At 46.2% G+C, this 12,212-nt stretch overlaps 1 protein-coding gene across 1 annotated transcript in view; it reads right to left on the bottom strand.

The window, feature by feature from the left end:
* CREB3L1 (cAMP responsive element binding protein 3 like 1) overlaps positions 1-11,571 on the bottom strand; it is an 83,318-nt gene extending 71,747 nt beyond the window's left edge. The window contains exon 1 of the mRNA XM_035115505.3: positions 10,938-11,571. Within this exon, the coding sequence (XP_034971396.2) occupies positions 10,938-11,045 (108 nt within the window). The 5' untranslated portion in view covers positions 11,046-11,571. The remainder of the gene's footprint in view (positions 1-10,937) is intronic.
* Positions 11,572-12,212: the final 641 nt, after the last annotated feature.

Here is a 12,212-nt window from a genome sequence, read left to right as displayed (position 1 = left end):
ATTGTCATGATAAGAGAAGCAAAGAATAGGCACCTAAGTATGAGCCTTGTGGCTGTATCTCCTTCTTTCAGACTCACTCTCTTGTCACATGGAGCATAGCGAAGATGATCATCAGCAGAAAGACGGTTGCTTAAAGATTATAGGAAAAGCAAGCTCATGGTATTATGAGTACCAGATCAGTTCAGCACGCTGTAAATCTCTGAAAACTTTGGTAGATTTCAATGATTAAAAAAGCAACAATAACCCAAGGATATATCTTGGCTTCTATATCCCAACCACCAGTAAGCAATCAAACGGCACATACATGTTAAACTCCTCGCTTGGAGGTTTTAAAGCAGAGGTTGGATGACCATCTGCCATGGATGCTTTAGCTGAGATTCCTGCATTGCAGGGGGTTGGACTAGAAGACCCTTGGGTCCTTGACAAGATTCTGTTATTCTATTATTCCTTCTTCTGCTCTTTCCTCTCTTTCCTTAGGCATTCTCACAGCATGTAGATAATTTAAAATTGGTGAAAGTTGCTGCCACAAAGTGTGGTAATGGCCACTGGTATAGATGGCATCAAAAGGGATCAAGATAAATTCATGGAGGAGTATCCATGGCTACTAGCCATGATGGTTATATGCAACCTCCAATACACCGCTGGGTGCAAGATGCTGAAGAGCAAGAGCAAGAGCAGGAGAGGGCCACTGCCTTCATGTCCCATCTGTGGGATTCCTAGAGACAATTGTTTGGTCATTGCGGGAAACACGATCCTGGGCTAAATGTGTCCATTAGTCTGATCCAGCAGGGTTTTCAATGTTCTTGTGATGGTCATGTCACTGGAAACATGGCAATACTGAAGCTGGTCCCTGTACCCCTCGCAAGCTCAGGGGAAAGGGCAAGAGGGAGAAAAGCCAACTGATCTCACTTTCCCATACACGGATTCAAGGGCAGGTCAAAGAGAGGATGGTAGCCAAGTATACTACTTGCTATGGAGAAATAGGGATGCCCTCTCCAGCCTTGGGCCACTCTAATCTTTCTATGACTACATCATTTCATCTTCTTTCTATAGTGCAGGAAGGTGTGCCATATATCCATTCATACACTTGTGACAGAGTAATTAAACCTGTCTGGTTTTATAGACTGCCTGTACAGACAGCACTTTCGGTCCACATTAAAATTCAGAATGTTAACGGTCAAGAAAAGGCATTCCAGTTGGACACCTTTTTACTCAAAGAAGATGCTTTAGCTAAGAATGCTTCTAAGAGAAGGAGGCAATTTCCAGCCAGAGTTTGTGCACTCTTAGGCATCAAAATGCAAGCCAGTTCTCCAGCACATGCAATGATGTTGTTAACATGTTAGAAAAATGCCTATGCCCCCACCCTCTGAAGAGTGTTTAATAAGTTTAATCTGCAAATATTTTCACATACTGCCTTCCTTACAATTTTCCTTTAAATTGGTTTTCAAAATCTTTGCAAGGCATTTTCTTACGTTTCTCCCACCAGCTGCCACCAACCATTTGAATTACAGTTAACACTGTTACCTGATAGTTGATGTTTATTTTTATTATTTTTAATTTGTATAGTTTATTATTAAATTTGTATAACACCCTTCATCTACAGATCTCGGGGCGGTTCACAACATTAAAATACAAGATACTGTATAAAACACAAGATACATAAGAAAAACAAAAACAAATCAATAACAAACCCCTCTCCTGCAAAGATAAGCCTGAACTGAAGGAGTTTACAGCCGCATAAGACATTTCCACCACTCTCACTCTTCACTGCTAAACTAATTAACTAGCTAACTATAACTCAAAATATGCTATGGATCAACTAACTGTTTGCAGCTGATAAAATGGGAAGTGTGACACTTTCTATGTAGGCCACAGTGCTGGGCTGGCTTCAGCTCTCCAGAGACATCTGTGTACCTCTCACAGAAGCTGGGAGAGCTTCCCACTCCACTAAGGAATCCAGCAGAACTGGAAACTGGTAAGGATTCCTGGCTAGTCTTTTAATTCCAGTTTCTTTGGAGGAGGGAGGAGTGCTCAGGCAGAATTAAATGCATATGGCACTTTTCAATTAACAGACTTTTTCATCCACCGGGAACACAGTATTTGCTGCTTTTAAACAAAAGAAAATGGAGTAAAAGCAAAAGCAAAAGCGCCTATGTATTAACTTGATAATCAACAAGTGTAGCCTGGAAATGGCCCTAAAGTGATATGAACTCACAATCTCAGTGCAGTGCAATACCAGTTATGCTCAGTGTAAACAGCCTGGGGCTGATGGGAGTTGTAGTTCAAAACATCTGGAGGGCACCAGGTTGGGAAAGGCTGATTTAGGGCTTCTGTTAGGAACCAGAGAACTGTAGATGGACTTCCATCCCAGTTTGGTGGAAGCTGGTTTAACATCCCACGGCCTTGTCCATCTCAATTCTCCCCTTTATGTATGCCGAGCTCTAGAGCTCTTTCCCTCGCTCTGTTCACCATAGTTTCCTATGAAGGGCCCTGCTGGATCAGACCAAAGGCCTATGTAATCCAGCATCCTTTGTTCTCACGGCCGCCAGCATGTAGGAAACCTGTCAGCCTGTAAGCCTGATAACAATAGCCCTCTTCCACTCCTGATCCCTTGCATACCACCTCTGATTCTGGAAGTAGGTAGTATACAGCCATCCTGATTAGTAGTCTTTTAGAGCCTTATCCTTCAGGTCCTCCCCTCTCAGGTGCTACTTCAGCTTCAGCATGGCCATTCTGCCAGACCCAAGGTCAGGAAAACAGTTGCCTTGCAGTCCCCAGGTAACTTCTGTGTTGCCAGATACTAGCAACTGGCATTTAAAACTCCCTTGTTCCCCAGAGCCAGAAAATTGGCAGGTGAAATGCCTGGTAGTGGCAAAAACAACGCAGTAACCAGGTCACCCAAACTGTGGCACCCCAATCAGTGATGACAGCACCCAGTTGTTCAATGTATGGAGCAAGCTTGTTTTCTCCTGATCCGGAGGGTAGGACCTGAACCAATGGATTCAAGTTACAGGAGAGGGGATTCCGACTAAACGCCAGGAATAACTTTCTGACAGTAAGAGCTGTTTGACAGTGGGATGGTCTCCCTCGGAAGGTGGCGGACTCTCCTTCCTTGGAGGTTTTTAAGCAGAGGTTGGATGGTCATCTGTCACGGATGCTTTAGCTGAGATTCCTGCATTGCAAGTGGTTGGACTGGATGACCTTTGGGATCCCTTCCAACTCTACAATGTAATTGCCCTGCTCCCATTTACCAGGCTTGGAAACTTAAAAAAACTTCTTGGTTAATATTAATGCATTGCCATTCACTGTCCCAAAAGACAAAGCAGGTTGGTTCATTGTGGGTTTAAAAACTCAGAAAGAGATAAATTCCAGAGCTCACCACGTCAGGGGCATGAAACCAATGAAAGGAGTAGTGACCACAGGTTAAGAAACCAAATAAAGCACAAAAGGTGACTGTGTCTGAAGCAACATGTGAGAGGTGCCGTCTTAGTCCCGGCATTAATGAAAACAATGAATGAATAGGAGCATTCTGGCAAGATTCAACAAAGTCTACAGCTGACAATAGAAAGGTTAAAGCAGCAAGTACAATAATATGATGAGAAAGTTCACTGCAATCTGTAAGTAAACATAGCATGGAAGATTAACCTTACTTTTGAAGACTCCTTTCAAGTTTGAAACCTAAGCACAGGTTTCCAAGGTCAAAACAGGAAGCTGTGTGCCAAGCTAGAAGGGTCTACTAGGATGTACTTAAAGACCTGATAAAATTAAGAAACAAGTGAGCCCTGTGGCAAACTGTTGTGACGTCGAGTACTGTTTAAGTTTCCAGCCATGCCCTTTCCCACAATACTCCATTCCATTCTTCCCCTGCCCTCACAGTAGTCCACTTCAGGCATTTTAAATGCATGTGAAACAAACATGCTCAGACCTCCCCAGCCAACCAACAACAAAAGAGCTTCAATTTTCAATAGCAAAAAATTGAAAGAGCCAGGAGGGCTTGGCGGAAGAGTGCCTGGGGGCACCATGGTGCCCACAGGGGCCATGTTGGGGACCCTCATTTCCCAGCCGTGACCACAAACAAAGGGGATAATAGATAAACCAGTTATGGACATCCAACTCTCATGGACGAGAGGGGTTGTCGCAAGATCAATGATTGCTACCACAAGAAAGAGGGATGGATACAAATAACACACTGGGCCCAGATAATCCTGCTGGCGGTCCAATTCCCATTACTCCTGCATTATTCAGCAGTCATATATGGTCTGTATATCACTCATAAACCTGTCCTATTAAAAGACAGGAAAAGTAACAGATTGCAGAGAAGCCAGGCCATGTGCCCCTAGCTGGTTTCAGACTGGCTAAACCAACCCCATAATAATTTTGCTGTATTCAATCCAGTATAGGTGTCCTCCATCCCTGACTGTCTAATATAGAATTTAATCCCTCTAGGCAGGTATTGTGTTATTCCTGTGCTTTATTTATAATGCACCATGCAGTTTTGCAAATGAAATGTTAAATATTTTTGGTACAATAATAGTATACATTCAACTGGTGGTAGTGATGGTGTTGACTGGAGCTCTGTTTTTAATTCATAATTAAAATTCATGAAGCCAATTAATTCATGAAGCCAATTAAGTTAACCAATGACTTAATGCTTTCAGACTTACTAACAGAACAATCCCACAAATACAGTCAGAGGGCTGTTGAGTTCATTGGGGCTGACTCCTAAGTTACAGCCTAAACATGTCTTTTTAGATGGCAGATTCCAACCCTACTTTCTAAAAGGACAACTACATGACAATTAGGCCTTAGATAATACTACTCTGCCTCAACCTTAATTAAAATACAGATACTATTCAACACCCAAAATCTAATGAACATAGGGTTGCCATATTTCTAAAAGTTAAAATCCTGGACACTAAAGTCGTTGAGCTTTTTCTCAAGAAAAATTGACCTGGGTTGCCATACGTCTGGATTTCCCCAGACATTTTTGCCAATTTCCACCTGGACACTGCTTCTGACTGCAGCAGATTTGGACTCTAAATGCACATGTACAGGCAACTCCCCATTTATGTGGGGGTTGTGCTTTGAGGCACTGTACATAAGTGGGACGCACATAGGCCCGCCCTGTTCTGCTCTCCACCTTGAGACGCCACACACCTGCAGTTGTGTGCAGGATGATCACACACAAATAGGGAGTTGCCTAATTGTGCATGTGTATATGCATACAATAGGACCCAGGTGGCGCTGTGGTTAAACCACTGAGCCTAGGGCTTGCTGATCAGAAGGTCGGCGGTTCGAATCCCTGTGACGGGGTGAGCTCCCGTTGCTTGGTCCCAGCTCCTGCCAACCTAGCAGTTCGAAAGCACGTCAAAATGCAAGTAGATAAATAGGAACCGCTACAGTGGGAAGGTAAACGGTGTTTCCATGTGCTGCTCTGGTTTGCCAGAAGCGGCTTTGTCATGCTGGCCACATGACCTGGAAGCTATACGCCGGCTCCCTCGGCCAATAATGCGAGATGAGCACGCAACCCCAGAGTTGGTCACGACTGGACCTAATGGTCAGGGGTCCCTTTACCTTTTTATATGCATACAAGTCGGACGTGGGTGGCGCTATGGGTTAAACCACAGAGCCTAGGGCTTGCCGATCAGAAGGTCGGCAGTTCGAATCCCCGCGACGGGGTGAGCTCCTGTTGCTTGGTCCCAGCTTCTGGAAATAAACAGTAAATTGCAAGAACTCGGGCCAGAAGGAAGATGAATTTCAAGTAAGTCTTCAAAAGGTTTTATTTATGTAATGATAAGATGAATTCAAATAGGAATCAATTCCAGTATGATAGTGAGGCAAATAAAAATAAATTCCAGTGAAAAAATCCCAGGACAAGGCCCTGTTTCGCCAATTCTTCATCAGCAATGTTTTAATGGTCAGAGTGTACCAAGTATGTTTGCCTCCCAGCTTCTGCCAACCTAGCAGTTCGAAAGCATGTCAAATGTGCAAGTAGATAAATAGGTACCGCTACAGTGGGAAGGTAATTGGCGTTTCCATGTGCTGCTCTGGTTCGCCAGAAGCAGCTTTGTCATGCTGGCCACATGACCTGGAAGCTGTACGCTGGCTCCCTCGGCCAATAGAGTGAGATGAGTGCCACAACCCCAGAGTCGGTCACGACTGGACCTAATGGTCAGGGGTCCCTTTATGCTTTTTATATGCATACAATGTGTGCAACACACACACACACACACACACACACACACACACTGGATGGCAAGAGTTAAAAGTATGTGTTGGGAACCCAACTGCATATAAATATTGATAATTAGAAAGTGACTCACTGATCATGAGAAAGAAATAATCATACATTTTCATGAAGCCAGTTTTGCAGTCACCATCCAAAAAGGAACTGTAATTTAAATCAACCAGAAAAACAACATGGTATACATAGCCAGCAAAAATGTTAAGAAATATTTGCAACATTGCTGACAAACCAAATTTTTCTCTCACAAGTTTTCTTGTATTCATAGAGGGCAACCCATAGGCTCCAGATTGAGGGAGGAGCTGGGCAAAGCAATGGAAGATCCAGAATTGGACTGTTTTTTAAAACAGTAAATGCAAATTTTGGGGGCCTGGTTTATACTGTCACTACATGAGGGAGTTAATTCCTTGTCCCCACCAGATGCCACTTTCCCAAAGCTACTATTTTCCCACTGAGTAAAGTATACACACTTTCAACTCATAATTTTTAAATATATATTCTAATACTATTTTTTTTAACATGGACTGCTAATCTTGAATACAGCCTCATTTATTTTAATTACTGCTGTATCCTTTCAGCACCTATGAGAAGAAAGAAGGAAATGTGTGAATATGTAAACGGAGTGTATAATTTGAAAGGCATTCTTACAAACGTTCCTGTGCAACAGATCAATAATATGTGCCCACTATGAAGGGCTTATCTAATTTATGAGAGTAACGTTTGATGGAAACAGACAAATAACTATATTATATGGGCTAGATATACCAGAGGAGGGAGAAAATTATTTATTTATACCCCACCTTTTCCCAAAACCAGGACTCAATATGGCTTCCAAAAAATGAAAACAAACACAGATAAAAAACAGAAAGTTAAGAAAATTAACAATTTTGTGCAATTTTGGTAAGGCAGCAAACATAAGATCTAATACAATTATCTACTATAGTAGCCATTGATACATGGTTTGTCAGTACAACCCCACTGGGTAATAATAATAATTGATGCTTTTTTATAAAAAAAGTTAAATAGTTTCTTGATTTACAAAGATATACCAGTATGCAATGTCTCTCGTGATTTTTACAAATCAGTTTCATTTGTTGAGACATTGGGAAGAAAGGGGGAAAGAGGTAGATGGGGGAGAGATGGGTGGGAACAACCATACCCTAGGCCAACCCCAGCATAATTGATGCTTTTGAATTATGGTGCTGGAGGAGACTCTTGAGAGTCCCATGGACTGGAAGAAGATCAAACCTATCCATTCTGAAGGAAATCAGCCCTGAGTGCTCACTGGAAGGGCAGATCCTGAAGCTGAGGCTCCAATACTTTGGCCACCTCATGAGAGAAGAAGACTCCCTGGAAAAGACCCTGATGTTGGGAAAGATGGAGGGCACTAGGAGAAGGGGACGACAGAGGACGAGATGGTTGGACAGTGTTCTCGAAGCTACCAACATGAGTTTGACCAAACTGCAGGAGGCAGTGGAAGACAGGAATGCCTGGTGTGCTCTGGTCCATGGGGTCACGAAGAGTCGGACACGACTAAACGACTAAACAACAACAACAACAACAATTTATTATTTGTACCGCGCGCATCCGGCTGGGTTTCCCCAGCCACTCTGGGTGGCTTCCAACAAAGATTAAAATACATTGAAATGTCACACATTAAAAACTTCCCTAAACAGGGCTGCTTTTAGATGTTTTCTAAATGTCAGGTAGTTGTTTACCTCTTTGACATCTGGTGGGAGGGCGTCCACATGGCGGGTGCCACTACCGAGAAGGCCCTCTGCCTGGTTCCCTGTAGCTTTGCTTCTCGCAGTGAGGGAACCGCCAGAAGGCCCTCAGCGCTGGACCTCAGTGTCCGGGCAGAACAATGGGGGTGGAGATGCTCCTTCAGGCATACTGGACCGAGGCCATTTAGGGCTTTAAAGGTCAGCACCAACACTTAGAATTGTGCTCGGAAACGTACTGGGAGCCAATGTAAGTCTTTCAGGACCGGTGTTATATGGTCTCAGGAGCCGCTCCCAGTCACCAGTCTAGCTGCCGCATTCTGGATTAGTTGTAGTAAGAGGGGAGAAACCATTTGCTTGAAGTTGCTATTAAGCTAGATACCATATGCTAGATACCATTGCCCTACATACCAGGGCAATGTAGATTATCAATAGTGGAAAACAAAATTGTGGCATCTCTCACTACACAAGGACATGGAAAGTAGCCTTATATCAGGTCAAACTATTTGTTCACCCAGCCCAGTATTGCCTCCTCTGACTGGCAGCAATTCTTACATAAAGTAAAGGTAAAGGGACCCCTGACCAGTCACAGACGACTCTGGGGTTGCGGTGCTCATCTCGCTTTATTGGCCGAGGGAGCCGACATACAGCTTCCGGGTCATGTGGCCAGCATAACTAAGCCGCTTCTGGCGAACCAGAGCAGCGCACGGAAACGCCGTTTACCTTCCCGCTGGAGCGGTACTACCTATTTATTTACTTACACTTTGACGTGCTTTCGAACTGTTAGGTTGGCAGGAGCTGGGGCTGAGCAACGGGAGCTCACTCACCCTTTCTCAGGGATTCAAATCGCCGACCTTACGATCAGCAAGCCCTAGGCTCAGTGGTTAGACCACAGCGCCACCCATGTCCTTACATACCAGGTCCTTTTTGGGTAAATGGAGATGCCAAAGACATAACATGAGAGCTTTTTGCATGCAGGTCATGAGTGACAGCCCCTCCCTGAATCTCTTGCTTATGGGGTAGGACAGGCATTCCCATACTTCGGCCCTCCAGATGTTTTGGACTACAATTCCCATCATCCCTGACCACTGGTCCTCTTAGCTAGGGATCATAGGAGTTGTAGGCCAAAACAGTTTGGGGATGCCTGGGGTAGGATATAAGACACCCAGGGAAGGAACAAAGCTTCAGGGAGTGAAAGAGATTCCTAAAATAAAATTTGACATTACTTTACAGAAAGGTGGCCCCGGTATATAACATATGGGAAACTGCATGCCCCAGTCAACAACAGGATGCTATTTCAGTTTCCAGTCGAGGAGACAAGTTTCACCCAAAGGTTCAAAGGCCTTCTGTTATATATATTCAATATCAGACACTTTGCTGAGGCCCCATAAGGTTTTCTGCATTCATGTGTGAGATTTTTTTGTGGGTTCCCACCCACCAAATGGAGAAACTCTTCAGACCACAGTTAAGATGGTCTTAGCCAAGATGAAACTTTCAGAAGGTCATATTCCTTTATTCTGGAGTCATATTCCCTTATTCTAGAGTGATTAACCTGTAATAATCACAAAGCAGTTCACAGCATAAAGATATAAAATGAGAACACAAAATACACAATGAAACAAAAACAAACCAATAACACACACACACACACACACACACACACACACACACACACACAGAGCCAAATATCACCCTTCACTGTTGTTATAGTAACATGCCGATTCGGATTGCCAGTGCATACATAACCATAGACAGAAGCAGGAAATCCACCACAGATTCCTCAGGAGGTCTAATAGCAGCTCAAGTGGGACTTGGGATTTAGCCAGGGGAGGATTTAAACCCCACCACCACCAATGCGGCTGCTCTGATCTAAACTGGAGCTCTCTCCCATGCCCTTTGCTAGAGAGAATTCTCATCACAGATTTCCTGAATACACTCAAAATTTGCCTCAACACCACAGACATTAGCCTGTGATATTAAGGCTCTGGCCTGATTTTTGACCTGATTTAAGGTTTTTAGGACACTTTACTGAATATATTCACCTATTCACAACTTTAAGATCAAATGGAACCCCTCTGTTAAGTAAATGAACATAGTAGTCCTACAATAGAATTTTTTTAAAGATGTGAACCAACTTTAAGACGTTCCATTACCGTAGATAGGTCATCTAAGAACAGATTCGCAACAACCATTTGTTGCATGGTGATGTGAAATTTTGCACTCAGACAACAAGTTCCATCCATGTTCACCTCCCAGCTGGTATGTTTTGAAGCAGTCTTGGGGCTGCTTCACCCATGCATGGTTATCTCCTGAAAACCACCCGTGTCCCTTCAGATGTGGTTGGACTCCATCTCCCATCAACCACACAGCCAATGGTCAGGGATGATGGGGAGTGGGAATCCAACGATACCTGGAGGGCCACGGGTCCCTCGCTGTTGCATCAAGTGCATGAAATAGACATCACAAATCAAAGACCAGAGGTAACGTTTTCATCTTATGCCAGACACTGCATTTTAATAGAGACCCTTTGCTAGCCACCAAGTGATGCGCATCACGCCTTTGCGAATGAACTGTGCCGGCAAGGAACGGGGTTGAACGGCTGCTTACATTTACAGGGGACGAAACGCTCGTGTGAATGTGCATGTGACACGTGTTGCTGATCATATCCGGATTGGCATATTAAAATCGCGGTAGTAATTCACAACAAGGGGCAGCCGGCTGCAGGCAAGCCAGGGGCATCCCGGGACACAGCTAAGTCTCCTTCCGACTTGCCCCCCAGCCTACCTCCTCCTGCTCACCTGCGAACCCTTCCCTTCACCCCAGGGTCCAGAAGAGACAACCGAGAGGCCCTCAGACCTTCTGGGAAGGAAAGCCGCTTTACAAACCTACAACCACCACCCTATCTCTCTCTCTCTCTCTCTCTCTGGCCCGCAGCAACCTCAAACGCCGTCCAGCAGCCGCTCCGCTCTTACCACATTGCTGAGAAAATCCGCTTCGTTTAAATCGCCCAGATCCAAGAAGCTGGAGGCTCCTCCGGGGAAGAGGCGCTCCGAAGGGAAGGGCTCTAGGATACTGTCCATGGTAGCGGAGGCGAGCCGAGTCGGGGGATCCGTCGGGTGTGGGGAGCAGGGGAGCCCCTTCCTTCCTCTCCAGCGCTGCGGGACCTTCCCTTAAGGATCGCCCGGCGGTTCACTCCAGAGCAGCAGCCCTGAGCGGCAGATCCCAAGGCGCTGGGCAGAGAAGGGCCATGCCTACGTCTTCCCCTGAGGGAAGCCTGTAATCCATGGGGAGGGAAAGAGGGAAGGAGGGGACGGGGGTCCTTTCCCCCCGGGGAGGGGAGCGAGTGGGGAGGGAAAAGACAATGGGGGCTCAGAGGGGTGGGGCTGATGGGGGCCACTCTGGGAGGGAGAGGAGGAAGAAGATGTGCAGGATCCGGGCTAAGAGAGGGAGCGGGGTGCGCCCGGAGGGAGGGAAGGATCGTGCAAGGGCTGAGGCAGCCTCCTGTGGGGACGGAAGGAGGGGCGCCTTCGCCTCCTCCGGGATCCCTGCCCAGCTGTCACAGTCACACTCCGCGCACCATCCCTAGGCTCAGCCGCCTCCCTGGACACGCCCCCTTCCTCCCTCATGAATATTTAACGCCCGGCCGAAGCAAGCCAGGCGCCTCTGTCCCCGACGCAACCCGAAGCCGCGCCCACTACCGCCCCTGCCCAATGGGAGCTCGAGGGAGGAGCTTGGGGCCGGTCGCTCAGAGCGAGTCGGGCAGTAGCGCTCCGCTTCGGGACGCGCGTTACCGTAAGTAGGGTAAGAGACAAGCAGCCGCTTCTGGGTCTCTTGCGCGCCTGGCTGGGGAGCAACAGGCAGCAGGACTCAGAGATCGTCATGGCAGCCGGCATCGACGGTGCGGGCTGATCCTTCGCTAACGGCTGCTCTTCCTCTGGGAAAGATGCCAGCTTCCAGCCAGCGCGCTTCGTAGCCGAGTTGACTTTTCCCCTCGGCGAGAGCGTAGGAAGCTCCCTTGCTTAGACTGAGTCAGACCGTTTGTCTGCATTGGGGTTGAGCTGAGGACTTCCCCCCCGCATCGTGCCCCCCCATGGTCTCTCTGCCCTTTGCAAAGTGGCCCAAGCAGGAGCTAAAGACCGGGCACGCGCTAAGAATTTACACTGTACTCAGTACAATGTATATGTTTACCCAGAAGTAAGCCTTCGTGTTTAACGGGGCTTATTCCCAGGAAAGTCATAGCTGCCAAG

Source organism: Zootoca vivipara, chromosome 1 (genome assembly GCF_965207765.1).
Source record: "Zootoca vivipara chromosome 1, rZooViv2.hap1.1, whole genome shotgun sequence".
Classification (NCBI taxonomy): Eukaryota; Metazoa; Chordata; class Lepidosauria; order Squamata; family Lacertidae; genus Zootoca; species Zootoca vivipara.
This window is presented reverse-complemented; position numbering and strand designations above follow the sequence as displayed.